The 17,061-nt window shown below is 38.3% G+C and overlaps 1 protein-coding gene across 1 annotated transcript; it reads right to left on the bottom strand.

Annotated features, from left to right (window-relative positions):
- Positions 1 to 28: 28 nt before the first annotated feature.
- On the bottom strand, positions 29 to 12,709 carry RABGGTB (Rab geranylgeranyltransferase subunit beta). Its single transcript, XM_083847355.1, has 9 exons — positions 12,660 to 12,709; positions 11,929 to 12,036; positions 10,704 to 10,901; positions 7,700 to 7,805; positions 6,274 to 6,326; positions 6,041 to 6,151; positions 5,572 to 5,697; positions 4,662 to 4,811; positions 29 to 2,173 (listed from the first exon to the last, which is right to left on the bottom strand). Exons 1-9 carry the CDS (start codon positions 12,660 to 12,662, stop codon positions 2,033 to 2,035), a joined length of 996 nt encoding a protein of 331 aa, XP_083703481.1. The 5' UTR covers positions 12,663 to 12,709; the 3' UTR covers positions 29 to 2,032.
- Between the last annotated feature and the right edge of the window lie 4,352 nt (positions 12,710 to 17,061).

The following is a 17,061-nucleotide window of genomic DNA, read 5'->3' as shown; positions in this document are numbered from 1 at the left end:
TGAAGAAATACACAGAAAAACTTCCACATTATGGAAGTGCAAATTTCTGAAAGCCTTTAATAAAGGACCTGCAACTGAAGACTGAGAACAGCAAATTAATTATTGCAGTGTTTGCAAGTACATAAGCTCAGACAAGTCAAGAAATACATTTAACAAAACAGAGGTAGACTTGTAACAGTGTACTCTGTACCAAAATTACATATTTAAGTCTTTTTAACATTGCACACTGGGCAAGTTATTTTTTCCACAGTACATTTAGCAAAAAAGTGATTGTTTGCACAAGAAAATGTGATGACTTTCCACATACTGAATATTTATAAAAAGAGGTAAAAAAAATGGAAGAAAATTCTTAAGTTTTTAGTTTGTGTACATGCAATCTTCTTTATTCTGTAATCTGTGTAGGGAGATCTTCAAGAATTACAGCTGATTTAACAAATGAAGTTGACCACATCTCCTTCAGAGAAAAATTCCAACATTAATAGAAATTTAACCTAGTGTTCTACATTGTCATGCAGTATCACCCACATACTATTTCCCAGGGTGTCTCAGTCTACACTAGACTAGAAATTCTGAAGATAATTCTATTATGTTTATACATCATGGGAGAAAAAAATAGCAAATTCCTATCTACTGAAGAGTGACCACTTTGATATACAAGTGGCACTTGCAAAGGTAACCTGGAATGTGATTTTTTTAAGTTTCTATTTGACTTTACAAATAAAGATCAGTGCTCTTATTCCCTTGCACTCAACAAAAAGCCTACCATGACTTTTTTCAAACCTTGAAAGAAAAATTCCAGCCTTTGACCAAATAATTCATCAGGAAACTGGACAGCTAAAAGTGAAGTGCTTTTGTTTTTAAACCACATCTAAAAGATTTTGGAGAAATAAAGGTTTAGAAAAAATCATGTGAACATTTACACTCATTCTCTTTGATTTTCCATATAAGTAGAGGTCTACCAAAAAGTTATTGTCTATTTCTGTTCTGTCTTACTCTCTACTAACATGAATAGGCTGGATAAAACTAATCACTTGGTTTTAAAACTGTTGAACCAGCTTTAGACCTCCCTTAAGCATATAGACAGAGATTATCAAAGACTTCTCCTACACTACCTTTTACGGTGTACCAGAATACCATTCAGTCTCAGCCAATGTGTGGTAGATGTAAAGTAACAGGTTTCTGCAAAGACAAAAAGGACTTCATCCTTCAGAGAAATATTTCCCATGGCTAATTTTATTCTCAATTACACCATAATAAAGTGTTGTTTCAAAATCTACAAAAGCAGACTTTTAATCCAACAGCAACAAATTTAGGAACAGCATTATATTCAGCTGCAAGTCACTGTCCTCTAAAGACTTTCCCTAGAATGATTAATGTTAGCAATTTTCAATATATGTACACTCAAGGTATCTTCCATTTCAACTATCTGTGAAATTTTGCCTAAAGGGACTTCATCTATCAATAACTGAAAATTTTTTTATTTAATTGAACTTTGTTGTTGTTGCTTTCACTGGTATCAATTACTATCAGAAGTAAAAGCTTGCATCTCAGTATATTAAAGTAAAAGCAAGCATTAACAGACAATTAAATACACACGTGTGGCATTACATACATGGCTTAAGAAGGGGTTTTCCCCATATTCATTTAAAGTGCTTTGTGTGATCCACCATCAGAATATGCTTATGTAAAGACAGATACTACCATGGCTGATATTGCAGGAACAGAAGAAATTAAACCAAACTATTGCTTTGACTTGATTATTCAAATAAAAACTCCCAAGGTCCATATATTTAAATAAAGATTAGAAAGGTTTCTACACCTTATATACAACCAAAGAACATGTTACACTCAGATTATTAGAACAAGCCTGTTCTGATACAGTTTACAAAGTGACAAAGCTCACAGTAAAGCTACTGCTTTACTATAGTAATGTAAACACATCTCAAAGAAGAATATGCTAACAAGCTTCAGAGATGACTTCCAACCAGTAAAACCAAAACAACAGGGCATCAACCTTCTGTCTCTATAAGGCTTAGCTCACAAGCTCAGGCTGTACATTTATTCTTCGTAGGACATCATCTGGCATACAGAAGACAGGATTGACAGCCTTAATTTGTTCTTCTCCTAGTAAGGATAGTCCAGCAATTCCAAATAAAGTATGAAATGGATCCACCTGGGAGAAGAAAGAAAGTTTGTGTCCATTTCCAAAAAAACATTTTTTTTTTCATTTGTATGGGATGAAGCTTCTGTTTGTTAGCAAGAGAACTGTAAGCCTGTATGGTGGAAGACAACACTACAGCTGCAAACTGTCACTTGTATTGCCCACCAACACACACCAGCACAACTCCCACAGCATGCAGTTAAGATAGTATGATCTACCCAGAGAGGCAGACGTGTCTCCATTAACAACAGGATGGCAGAAGCAAATACAAAAAAAATTAATAGGCAAATACAGTCATCTACAAGTATCACTTCCATAAATTCCCCGTTTGGTCTTCAGCAACAGTATAATGTTGTTTAATGATCTCTGAATAAAGAGCTGTGCTGTAAAAATCTTGAGAGCAGCAACCTACTATGCTATAAAAGTGAAAAGAAAAAACACAAGGAAGGAAAAAGAAGAGTGCACCAGTTATTTGATATCAAACTATTCCCTCAGTGTATGAAGTTTCCCCAAAAGCATAAATCATCACATAACTGCAGCAGACTATTCAGTCTCATGGCATAAGCATCCTGCCAGTAGAGTTAATTGGCCATTCTATGAAATCAAATCTAAAATTACCTGGGATATATGGTGCACCATATATTCTGTTTGTATTAGTGGAACTTCTAGATCTTCTTGCAAAGGTTCTACGCTGCAGTAAACTGAGCAAAGTTATATTACAGCCATATACGTGAGCCCCAACTGCATCACAGCCTAAAAGGTTGAAACTATACTAGTGTAACAAGCCTTGTTCCTCAGTTGTTTTGCAACCACATTACAGGTATGGCCAAAGCACATAGACATACATGCTTATTTGTTTCTTCCCAAAATTATAGAAGAGAAGGGGATAGGAAAAAAAAGTACATAAAATAATCAAGTACACTTGAGGACAGGTGAGAGACTTTCCTTGTACAGATGGGCAGGCCCAGAAGGGCACATGTTTCCAACCGATAAGTTTGCAAATTAAATGACAAATTCAACCTATTTATGAACAGACAGTATTCTTAGGAAGTATAGCTACTGCTGTTATCCTCTGCTCCTTTCTGGATTTTTTAAAGCAAAATACAAACAGGATAACCTGCTGAATTATAATGAGAGCTAGTTAAGTACAACCACTAAATTAAGTTACCAAGAACTAGTTGCTTGGAACTTAAGATGACAAGTGGTTCAAAATCTGAAATACAATCAATGTTAAATTACAAGGCTACAACCTAGAACTATTTTTTTTTTTTAAAAAAAGGATCTGTCAGGAATTAATTCCTCCAGGGGCAATGCCAAAACCTGTACACATTGACATTTTTATGGAAGTGCCCGTACTTCAACGAGATGTGGTAAAAAAGACTGGTAAAAATAATAAAAAGACTGATAATATAACACCCAAAAAAAAACCAAATGTGACAGCACTAGATACAGAAAAAAGACTCTGCAAATTTGTTCTTTTAGCACATCAGAAATAAGTTTAATCTCAGTCACAAAAGCATTAAGACTAAGTACCAAGCTTTTCTTGAAGCATTCCGAAGAGTCTTTCTGCAAGTTCCTTAGACATACGAAAAACTTTCGATGTTAACAATACCAAAACATTTTCCAAGTGACACACCAGAGTTAAGAGATTTCTCTCCTCCAAGTGAGAAGGGTGTATCAGCTCACAAAGAAACAGAAAGCTACTCCAGTTCTTACAGTCAGAATCATTTAGGTTGAAAAAGACCTCTAAGATCATCAAGTCCAACTGTTAACCATGTTAATGCATTTGTGGAGGAAAGACATTGACAGCTGTAATAAAAATAGCTAAGATTCCCCCCAACCTTTTACAAATAAGAAGCCAAGTGTTCTAGAGTAGTTGCACTACAATCTCATAATAAGTTTTATTTGACCCTTTGAAGATATGGTCTCTATTTGCCATTTTACCTGTACAATCACAATTACTTGAAACCATAGAAAACAGAATTGCTCTTTCAGGAGAGAGTACTGGGTCAGAGAAAAGGAAAAAAATCCATACCAGCAGCCTCTTCGTAATGTTATCAAAGTTTCTTCCTCCCTCAGAGCAATGCCAGTGAGAAGATTTATTTGGTGGCATTCTGAGCATTGACTTACATGGATCAGGCAAAAGCACCAACAGATCTGAAGACTACTTAACTTGTGGTCTCTAGATGCTTGCAAATTTTTAAAAAACAGAAGTCAGTATTTTTAGCAAGATCTAAGTGGTTTTGTGAGACAGTGTGGTATATGCTATGGGAACAGCAGCTGACTTCAGTGAGTGATACTCCAGAGCAAGTGCAATATAAAAATATCATGTGTTCCCCATGCAAGCCTTCTAAAGCAACTCTATTCTTTCCCTACTGCAGCATTTGCTGCAGCTCTGCAAAATGCTCAAATCTGGATCACAAGTTACATTCAAACATGAAACAATTTTTAAGTTTAAAATTTCTACTAAGTAAACTTTATTTAATTGAGGATTATTTACCATATCTCCTGGTCTGTCAGCAAATCCTCCAGTCTCCTCATCCTGGCAAGCCAAAATAAAGCAGCGCAGTTTCTCTCTGTCAATCCAATGTAGCCTACCAATCATCTTCAGAGATGCTAGAACCCACCATGAATAGCATACATCAGGTAACTGACAAATAGAGAAACAGAGCATTATTCAATTTTGTTTTAAACTTGATGTTGCCTATTTTTTTTGGGGTGATTCTGCAAACTCCTAGCTGTGCTATCATAACAACATTGTATAAACATTGTATAGAAAGAACACTTAAGAATTTCTTTGGGCGTATGAGAAGCAAGCTACTCAATGCAGTCTTTTTACATAACCTCTTTGCCTTTCCAAGAAAGCACAAGAATGTGATTGCGAAACAGTCTTCACCTTGTTTCACCTTGTGTGGGAAAGGCTAAAAAACTACAGCATCTTTTTCATAAGTAAGAACAAGCTTCCTATCAACCATTTGGGGGGGGGGGGGGGGGAGTTGTCTCTTTGCCAGTGGAGATTATTCCAGGTTACACCAATTTCTTACTGTGATAGGAAACAAATTATACCCAGGATTAACATCCAGTAAAGCACTGATTTTTGTACAAATCCTACAAAAGGGATCATTCCAGTGTCATAAAATACCCAAACCCTGATTTAATAGGACACTGGTTGCAGTGGTCAGCAAGACATACTTTAGTGCATACTTTCCTAAACTGAGGCTCCTAAACTATAAATAACAAAGGAGCGCACAAGTGCTACTGACAAAATGGAGAATCAAAATGAAGGATTGAATCCTTTGAGAAGTTTACAAAGCATTTCATAAAAAGTCACGACATTTCCCATAAAGCCATCAGCTTTAGAAAAATACTCTCAATTAAGCTTTGAACAAACAGAAGAAGCCACCTAATACCTTCTCTGGTCGTCCGTTGAGACCTCCAGAAGGTAACTGACGTTCACAAAGCCACCAACCCAACAAGTCAGCATTTATTTGATGCAACTGGTCCGTAATAGCCAGAAATCCTGTGCAACAATAGATCTAAAATTACAGACATAAGTGTTTTGTATATTTAAAAACTGAACACTTAGACTAAATGCAGGAAGATCTCGAAGAATATAGTCCTGCAAATGTGATACAAACATGACATAAAATAAGCACATTTCACCTTTTAGAAAAGTTCTGTTTTTCCATTAAAGAAAACCTAGCTTCTCATATCTACCTACCTATTTGTTCATTTAACTAAGGGACTAGAAATGGACATTTGGGAAACAAAGGTTCATCAATTGGCATCAATAAAAAATGATAGATGTCAAAAAACAAACACTTACAGGTACTATGTGATGCTTACTAATTTAAAACACTTTAATGTAAAATAACTCACCTGTCCCGCATGTGACTCAGAACCCGGTCTACAGCCAAATCCTCCATCGAAGTTCATACAGGACAGAACAAATTCTACTGCTTTCCCCACGTCAATAGCATCCAGTTTTCCCTGCAAGTCACAAAGGCGACTAAATACATTGTATGTTCAGCCAGACTTTTCAACAACAGAAGCTTCAGCTATACTCCAATAATGAAACATTGTACTTGTTCATGTGATGATTTAGGACTTACCAGAAGTGCAAGAGTTGCTGCAGCACAGAAGGAGAACCTTGTATCTATTTCTCCTAAAATATAGAAGTTCAGAATGAGTTATTTTTATGACTAACAGTACTTTTAAAATCACCACTGAAAATATGGAACAAATGTGCAAACAGCAACACAAATCAACCAAAATGTCTCCATACTCTTTCCTTTTACAACCAATGATTATTTCCTCAATTTACAAAGTGCATGTTACAAGTCAAATGATCTGTTTACTGCACTAACAGCAAACAAACTCTCTGCTGCCCTACCGGATAATGGCAGAGCAATGGACTCAAAAAAAAGAAAAAAATAGGACAACTCTTGATCTGCCTTCAACATTTCATGCTCTCTGATCCTTATGCATAAGTAGGCACTATTTTTGTTATTAGATCAAAAGTGACTAGAATTTCAAGTTTTCTTTAACATACTAACACCTGGAATTAAAACCAAAAAGACACACCTATTGCTGAGAAAGTATGTAATAATATAACTCTCCTAAAACACGCAGTGGAAAATTAGTATTTTAAGTTAATACTTAAAACGTAATCCAGGCACAAACATTTAACAAATGCTTTACAAATCCCCCCTTTTTTTTTTTTGTCAAACTGATACAGGAGTTTCCTCCTTAAGAAATCTACAAACTAATAAAATGAATCCACACTGTTCTGTACTACATCAGGTATCACACTTCTTCAGTTGCAACTGCATTTTATGAACAAACCCACTGTGCATTCAGCAAATTTGATTCAGTACTTTAACCAGAAGGAGGCAGCAAACTACATCTGGTTTTAACACAGAGCATAACAGCTAACTTTACAGTAGCACAGATATACTACTGTGGTATTAACTGATGAATTTTACTAGAACAGTAACAAACAATAAGCAACCGACTATTACAACTTAAGCTTTCCATGGGGATAAGTATTTTTTAAAGTGACTAAATCATTATGCTACAGCTTAAAAGTTACCAGCTTTGTTCATAAGTAACTTATGTGCAGAAACAAGAATCACTATTAACGGAAGTTGATGAGAACAAAAGCAGGCTTTTTTCCTCATTCCCATGTAGTGAAAAATGTAGCCTGCACAGTTAAAGGTGATAACAGTGAGTTATGAAATAGCAAGCATAAAATATTCCTTAGGGAACAGTGTATCTGATGTATGAAAGTACTGTCAGATAGAAGTGCCCAAAGGTTTTCTACTTTAACAGCTGGACAATTTATTTTTAAAAATAGTAATGAAACTCACGTGTAGAATCCTTCAAAAATGAGTAAAACAAGACTTCATTCTTCACAAAAACACCTCTTCCATAACTCGGGAAATAAGTGTTCAAGCAAAAACACCATCCAAGGACACTTAAGTTCATAGACTTACACATGTCAACCTAGTTGCTTAATTTTAAAGATCTAAAAATTACCCCATTTGTCTCCAGCAAATGATCCATCTTCTTTTTGCAGGTTCTGTATATATTCAACAATTTTATTTACATCAACAACATGGAGACTATCATATAAGATAAGAATCTGGAAAGAAAGCCACAGTAAAAGTCAAAGAGAAGCAAAGGTTTTTCAAACTCATTTATTAAAAATAGTTTCTGGACTTGTAAGAGACTTTAACTGATTATGAATAGTATTTGCTAAGATTTATTAAAATTAGATCTGATTCTCTGCAGTTCATCTATCACTAGCGAAAAACTTCTGAAATTAAAATACAGACAATTCAAGCTGAACTCCAAGCTTGGTAACTTTCTAACTCCCAGCTCACCCTTTTAAAGCATAACCAGATTTATTTATTTTTGTTAGCATTACGTAAGACAGCAGATTTATTTGATTATAGGTGAAATCTGTGATGGGATAACACCCTAGACTTCTAAACATATAGTTTGTGCAATGCTGCTATTTGTATATATGCAATTTAAACAGCCAGTAATATCACTTACAGCCAAAGCCTGCTAGCAGAGATTAGCTTCAAATAGTTAGCTTGGTTTTGTCTTTTTTTAAAGAAGTCTTACATTCAAATCTTAAATATAATAGCAAATTGTAACAATTCAATAAAAATATGAACAATATGAATAGACACAAACTGCACGATGAATATATTCTGAAGGAAAAATAAAGGTCATACTAGGGAATACAAAGATCTCTGAGCTAGCATTGATTTGAGCCAGTAAACCGCTATTACAGAATGTCATCTGGAAGCAACAATATTGCTTTTGAGCCCCAGATGGCTACACGTTTTTACTCACAACTTGCATAATTTGTGAAGAGTAATTAAGAATTTATTATAAATAGCATAACAGAAAGAACAATTAGAAGTAGGAAAAAAAATTGAAACTAATAAACACTATGTCAATCCCAAAAAATACCAACAACTATGAATACCTAGACTTAGCTGGAGTCTTCCAATTGCTAGCTACTATTTAACATAAAAATAATTATGGAAATGCAGAAAAACACAAAACACCATGCAACTCCATCAGAAAATCTAATACCCTTGCATGCTCCCTCAAAAGGAAATCTGAACACATTCCATTAATTGTGATCAAAGGAAGACATTGTGTGACCTTTTAAACATTCTGGATGTACAGATGACACTAAACAGTGTTTGTGAATTGAGAATATGCGTGCTTGTTGTGACACGCTGGTTATGTGTAAAAACTTTAAACCAGGCATTTGCAATTTTCAACTCTCCATGTCTAGAGGTACATTACTATCAAAATACCTCCTAGTAATATCAGGTATTAATCTAAGAACTATACTTCTCTAACACAAATGTAAACAACCTCAAAATGTACCCCCTTCTCCATATATTTTCATAGAATATCCCAAGTTGGAAGGGACCCACAAGGATCATCGAGTCCAACTCCTGGCACCACACAGGTCTACACAGAAATTCAGACCATATGACTAAGAGCACAGTCCAAATGCTTCTTAAACTCCAACAGGCTTGGTGCCTTGACTACATCCCTGGGGAGGCCGTTCCAGTGTGCGAAAACCTTCTCAGTGAAGAGCCTCTTCCTGATATCCAGCCTGAACCTCCCCTGCCTCAGCTTGACACCATTCCCTTGGGTCCCATCAGTGGTGACTAAAGAGAATAGATCAGCACCTGTCCCTCCACTCCCCCTTGTGAGGAAGCTGTAGACCTTGATGAGGTCTCCCCTCAGTAGCCTCTTCTCCAGGCTGAACAGGCCAAGTGACCTCAGCCACTCCTCATACGTCTTCCCCCCCAGGCCCTCCACCATGTTAGTAGCCCTATTTTATTAGGCTTTGTGAAAGGAATTTGATTGGAGAGCTTGGAAAAGCTCAAAGGCCGTAGCCTTAAGAAACTCTAGTTTCCTGGGTCTCAGAGTAATTCTAGAGCTGAAGTGGTGATGAACATCAACTTTAGATCAGATAATACATGCCAACAATCATCACTGACCCAAGAACACATTTTTCTGTCCTACCTAGGGGTTTCAAATCAAACACCATAGAATCCAAAACATTTTCTTCTTAAAACAGGATGTTTTAATAATGTAAATCATGTAAATAGTGTTAACTTATTTGTAACACTATATAAATATTTCTTCCCTGAGACTGGGCTAGAGATATATTGCACAAGCAAACCAGCAATTATTTAAGAGCTTTTGAACCTCTACGTACTATTTGCCACCACAGCTTGCATAAGAAGGAAAAAAGACTAGATGGTGAGAAATTAAATCTACAATGGAGACTGCTATGGTGAAAAAAGATTGACAGTAATATTTTTTTTTCCTCAGGGAAGGAGCACGCGTCAAATAAAACGTGTAGCAGACTGCTACGACTTTTTAGCTATACAGAAAAGAGCAGATTTGAAGAACACAGTGAGAACTGGCTACTATAAAGTGTCATTTGCATAATACTAAAATGTAAACACCCTAGTTATACACCTTTATGTAAACCACATATTTGTGTAATATTACATAATTATGTTGTAATATGCAGCAACTGTACATAAGTATTATACATGTATATATATGCACACACAAAAAAGTAAGAAACAAGCTTTTGAGCATATATATATATGTATAATTACTCCAGCCATACACATCTTTCACACCTCAATATACTCTAATAAGATCTTATAAATTCCAAAATTAATTATATACAGAATTTCAGCAAAACTTATAGCTAGGAAATATTTCAAGATGACTGTTACAAAATTTTTCAAAAATGCAAAGTCACCAGTAAATGAACATTACCATCACAACATCATCAAATCTGACAAATTTTTATAGAAGTGACACAGCTAAATCCTAAAGTTTTGTCCATTAGACTTTTTTTAAATAAGGTACTGAAATAGTTTTGGCCATTAATATCCAATAGTACCTGGCTCCTAAATCCGCAATCATCAAAATCATTAATTACAAATGGTTGTTTCTACAGTTACCCTGTTACTTTTACCTGGACAGCACTCAGGGTATACAGAAGATGAGGATCATGACCTATGCTGGCACTTATTCCACCACATTCATGTTGACAAGATTTGATGAAATGCAGAATTTCTTCTTTGTTCATTCGGTGCAGCTGTCCCATGAGATCCATGGCTGTCAGCCCCCAGTAAACACCACTCATCCTCAAATACTCCGACATACAGTACTCCTAAGAAGTGCTTTATTTTAGTTCTTCATCAGATAAGTACATCATCAAAATAGAGCAATGAAAATACATTTACAGTTTATAATATGCCAAATATTTTCCATCCCATAAAAAACTTTGTATGCATTAAGCCCCCATACTCTGTATATTATGTATGTTTGTGCATATACTTCATTCTCCTCCTTCTCTGTATTTTCTAGTTTAGGGCCATCAAGCTAAATGCCAAGTTAAACACGTGCAAGTAGTAAGCCACCAGTCCACTTCAGATCATTCGTTATTATCTTGGCATCCATGCTACCGTTCAAGTCACCACCCAACAAGTCTCAAAAATAATGATTCTATCATTTAATGAAACTCCCTGACAAGTGCCACAACCTGAAGTTTCACTAGAAACTGATTTTTTTTTTTTACCTAAACAATGGTTATATCACCTATACTACCTGTAAGCATTATTTTTTTCGTGCAGTTCTTTTAGCTGACATGTTTAACTACAGGAACAACAATGTTAAGCTATTTTGTGGACAGTAAGGATAATTGTAACCTTTCTTTCTCCCAGACACATAGTTATTGACATTTTTCACCAAATGGAATCCAACTGCTGCGGGTTGCATCCAATGACCTACACCTACAAAACTGATGCTAGTTGAAGTGTTTATCAAGCCCAGTAAGCACAAAGCTGTGCTGTGGTAAGACTCAGTACATTGTCCTATGAAGCAGACACATGTAAATATACATATACTCCTCATGCATTCTAATGGAAGAAGGAGCAACAAGTAGTACGTTTCCAAGGTCTCAGAGTAATTCTAGAGCTAAATTGATAATCTTCAAATTTGTGCTCAGATAATACATGCCAAAACTCATCACAGACCTGGGAAAATTAATAAAACGTTTTTCCTTTTATACTTTGGATTGCAGGGCAATAAACAATTAGCACATGAATGCACATTTAATCCATACTCAAAACAAGTAAATAAAGCTGATTAGTACTGTTAATAAAGCCACAACTGTGCTAAAACAAATTGATACCTACATAATCATCTTTCTTTGTCCCATACGAAGCTATGTAGTCCGCATGTTTCTCCCAAAGTAACGTGCTCGGGGCATCAGGTTTTATTACAACATCCTTCTGCGGTGTCCCCTTTAGTAAGTACCAACAAAACGTCAGATGTATTGTCAGTTCAAGAAATTACAGCATCTCTTGACGTTTAGGTATAGCTTAGTCAACTGGTAGCAAAAAGAGATATTTCTTTGTGTACTCTGAACATGGGGTTGATTCCATCTCACTTCTGTCGCTTTTCCGTCTGGCTAAATCCTTCCTAGAGGAAGGGGGCTAACAGACTTTTTTCAATAACGCTAAGAAAAGCGGGTAGTTTACCAATGATAAACTCAACGAGCAAAACGAGCCCTTCACCACGCGCCGGAAGGGCGCCGCGGCCCGAACGCAATTCCCAGGCCCGACGCAGGCCCCGAGACCCCTCAGCGCCGGGCCGCCGCCCGGGGCAGCCCTGCCGCGCTCGGCGTCCGGCCACCGCCGGGCCCGCCTCGGGCGGGCGCCAGGCGCGCTCCCCGGCCCGCAACGCCCCCGGACTCGGAGCGGCGAGTGCCAACAGCGCCGGCCCCGAGGCCCGCAAGGCCACTCGCCCGAGCCGGCCCCGCGGCCCGCCGAGCGGAGGCCCCGCCAGAAACCCGCGCGCGCCACCCCAAGGGCGCCGCCACCCTCGACCCGGGCCCGCTCGCCGCCGCGCCGAGCCCTACACCCACCATGCTCGCCGCCCGCACCGGAAAGGGCGCTGTGCCGCGGGGAGGGGCATCAAGTAGGGCCCGGCAAGGCCCCGCTGTAGCTGCCCTCGCGCTGCCGGCCGGGCCGCGCGCCAGCGGCCCCGCGCGCCCGGGCCGAGGCCGCGCCAGGGGTACGGCAGGGCGCCGCCGCCTGTGGGGCCGGAGTCGCGGCGACCCTCGGCTGCCCTAGCCTAGCGCGGCCGCTCCCGGCGGCCGGCGGCCGTTCCCGTCCCTGTGGCGGGCAGCAGGGCTGCGGCGAGGACCCGCGTCCGGGCGGCGGGCGGGGCGGGGCTGTCGCTTGGTGCTGGGGCCGAGGCCGGCTCTCGCTGAGATCGGCTGAGGCAGCCGGATTTGGCATCTAGGCGGTGGCGTTCGGGCTCGCCGCAACCAAAGGTTATCTTAAAGCAACGCTGGGCGTAAATCTACGGCGTGGTAATTCCAATCGTGCACTTTCTTTCGTCGAGGTAAACACAGCAAGTATTTAGAAGTAACTTCGGTTTCCGTCTGGTACCTCGGTTCTACGGAAAAGCAAATGCGAGAATTGGATTATCACGGGACAGGTATAGAAAACGTTCATTCATTCAAAAAACAAACAAAAAAACCTTTGCTTCCTAATTAAAACCGATATGACCATGCTGTTAATTAAAACTGCACCAAAAGAGGAGTGGCCAGCAGGTCGAGGGAGGTGATTGTCCCCCTCTACTCTTATGTTGTGAGGCCTCACTCGGAGTGCTGCATCCAGGTCTGGGGCCCCCAGCACAAGAAAGGTGCGGAGCTGTTAGAATGGGGCCGGACGAGGGCCACGAAGATGACCAGGAGGCTGGAGCCCCTCTCCTATGAAGAAGGGCTGAGAGAGCTGGGGCTGTTCTGCCTGAAGAAGAGAGGGCTCCGGGGTGACCTTATTGCAGCTTTTCAGTCCTTGAAGGAGTCTTATAAAAAAGATGGACGGCAACTTTTTACTCAATCAGATAATAACAGGTCAAGAGGGAATGGTTTTAAACTAAAAGACAGGAGATTTAGATTATAGGTTAAGAGGAAATTTTTCCCTCAGAGAGTGGTGAGGCACTGGCACAGGTTGCCCAAATAGGTTGTGGGTACCCCATCCCTGGAGGTGTTCAAGACCAAATTGGATGAGCAGCCTGAGCAACCTGATCTAGTAGGTTGCATCCCTGCCTATGGCAGGGGGGTTGGAATTAGATGTTCTTTAAGGTTCCTTCCAACCTGAGCCATTCTATGATTGATTTGAGTCAGGCACACGCGAGAGACAGAACCATATCGGGCTGGAACACCATTATGAGACCATCCAAGAAAAATTATGTATAACGCTGACGTGCATAGAACAGTCAAAAATAAAGTATTTTTCAAAGCGTGGCAGATACTTAACCAGGATGCTACATTGTTAATCTTCCTGTGGTAAATAAGATGCTGAGTTATAATGCCTAAAAATTATTTAAAGAACTAATTTCCCAGGAAACCTACCTGAGAAATAAGCAATGCAAAACTCATACCTGTGGACAGCAGTTGTATCATGCAGCACTAAATTCAGGTAATGGATGAAAGACCACACTGAAGCACGAACATTTTGGTGAGAAATTGCAAATGAATTGACAGAACTATTGGGGTTTGAAGGCACTTCTGGAGATCATCTAGTGCAGCCCTCCTGCTTGCTTAAGCAGGGTCACCTAGAGCAGGACCACGTCTAGTTGAGTTTTGAGTATTTCCACAGGTGGAGATTCCACAACCCTTCCGGGCAACTTCTGCCAGTGTTTAACCACCCTCACTTAAAGAATGTTTTCTTCTGTAACATTTACAAATACGGTTTAATTCTCATCTGAGTTGAAGTTCTGCTTATACAAACCTTGTATTTCTCTTAAACTGCTACACCTCCGCTTGAAAGGGAAATAAAAAGTATTAATTTTTGGTGAGTGAATTAGGATGGTTTTCCAGGTACTATTTATTATTTGCTTACTGAATGTATCTGATTAAATATTCCTTGATTTTCTACAAATGTTACTGTTTATTTACAAACTGAAATGGGCTAAGCTGTGAGTAGACATCAGTGTTTAAAAAAAAAAAAAAGTTAGTTTAGGAACATTCTACAACGTAGCAGTTATACTTGCACACATTATTGGTTCCTCTGTCATTCTTCATAAGTTTTTTCTGCTGCTGCTCATTTCCTGCAATGATTACTTGTATTTGCTGAAATAAAATATTTAGACCATTAATTCATCTTTTTTAAGTGCACAGACTCTAGCTTAAAGGAGGTAAGAAGAAGTTGAACTTTCTCCTAGGGAATTTGCTTCAATGGCAGTTTGAACCCTTGTACATCCATAAGCTAACTCTTCCCATAACAAGGCACACTTCAAATCTGCTACAGCCAAGACCACCTACAGTGGGAATATTTCATTTACTAAAATGGGTTTAAAGTAAAACATATTAGTGATTTACACAGAATAATTATGAAAAACACATTCCCCCATAACCTTTTGATTGTGCATTTTGTTTAATAAGACATTCCCATGCAAACTTTTTAAATAAAGTTTTCTGACAATAGTAACAGATAATTTCAAAATTTCACAGTTCCACGGCTAATGTGAGATTAATATGGGATAAGTTGCACAAAATGGTAAAAATGTACCACTTGAATTTTTTTGACTACTTGTAAGAATTTCCTTTGGAAGCAGAGAAATAGTTACAAAGGCTCCTGAGCTACCACAGCACAAAATCACAGAGTGCTTTGGGTTGGAAGGGACCTTAAAGATTATTTTGGGGGTTCTTTCCCTTCTAACGTGCATCACTTTTCTCATTTCAAATTTCATTTGCCATTTTAATAGTCACTCAGTCTCACAACCTTCTCCTGCAGTTCTTTGCAACAGCCTCATCTTTCTTACACTGAATAACTTAGTATTATCAGTAAACTCTATCACTTCACTGTTGACCTCCTTTTCCAGACTCTTTGTAGATATTCCAAATAGCAAAGACAGAGCAAAGCCGTGCTGCTTACTTTTCCCTACAAAACCTGATGATTTTTCAAATTCACTTTGGAAGCTCAGGCATTCTCTGTCAAGCATTCTCTATCAACCAAGCATCCCTTGTTCACACATTTATTAGCTGCCTCAGCAAACTCCAATTATTTTATGAGGTATGACTTCCTTTGACAGAAACCCTTCTCTAGCACATCACATTTATCTGTGTCCACTCTTTCTGTACTTCTTACTTGCACTTAATTTACATGGTTTATCAGGCTTACTAGTACATATTTTTTCCAGATCTCTCTTGGAGACCTTTTAAAGAAATGGCATCCAACTTGCCTCTTGTAAGTTTTCATTTAATAACTGAATGATTCTGCACTGCAGTAGTCCAGCTATTTCACCCTTAAGTTTCCCTAGAATTTGTGGCTGAATAAATGTGATCTTCACAATTGCTCCTTTTGTCTCTTTGCTCTTTAACCTTGTTAATTTAATTTTTGAAAGAAATATACCCTCTGATGAGTCTTGAAAAAAAAATGGTCTCCTACACACAGTTCCCCAACTTCTTTTTCAGATAATATAAATGCAAAATAGAGAATCATTTAACATTTTTCCATGGTTACTCATATATTTAAGCAGTGCCAAAGTACTGCTGTACTGTGCCTAATCTAGATAGGAAAACTGTCCTTCTTGAATAAACTCTTAAATTGCTCCAGTCTCTGTCAGAGACTCGATCAAAATATGACCTGTAATTTCTCTGCCTAATCAGTTGACGCAGCACATGAGGGGAACATTAGGCAGTTGTAATCATGGTAGAAAATCTGGTCATAAATTGGTAAATCACGATGATTTAGCAATCATCCTGATTACATCCACACCTACTAACACTTGTATGTGTTAACTTTCCTAATTATTAAATTTGGATTATTAGTATGCAACTATTTTATGTAGAATCCGTAATTACCCATGTAAATATTATCTAATGCATTTTCTTTGCTTTATTTTACAGATTAAAAAGAATGTTTACTTACCACAGATTTCTGGTGTGTGTGAATTCATAAGACCAAGTTCCCAAGCCCATTTTATAAGTGGGAGAGGATACTGAAGGAGGAAAAATTACCTTCCAGTTCAGCACAGTTAACATTTTAAATTTTATTCAGATTAAGATAAAAATCTATTTTCCCCGTACTGTATGATAGATTCATCTCTCCAGTTTTGTCACATTGTGCAGAAACAGGAATAATGTCCTCCACAACAATTTTATGAGCAGCAGCTTGAAACTCTTTCTGCTCGTGAGTTCTATTAAAAAAAAAAAAAAGTCAAAAATTCCATATTATCTTTAATTTTGCCAGTTCTCAAATGATGAGAAAAGAGAAAAGCCTCAGTTTCTTCCAGGGCAATCCAAACCACCACTT

Source organism: Anser anser (genome assembly GCF_964211835.1).
Source record: "Anser anser genome assembly, chromosome: 8".
Lineage (NCBI taxonomy): Eukaryota > Metazoa > Chordata > Aves > Anseriformes > Anatidae > Anser > Anser anser.
Note: the sequence above shows the minus strand (reverse complement) of the source record. Positions and strands in the feature narration are given on the sequence as shown.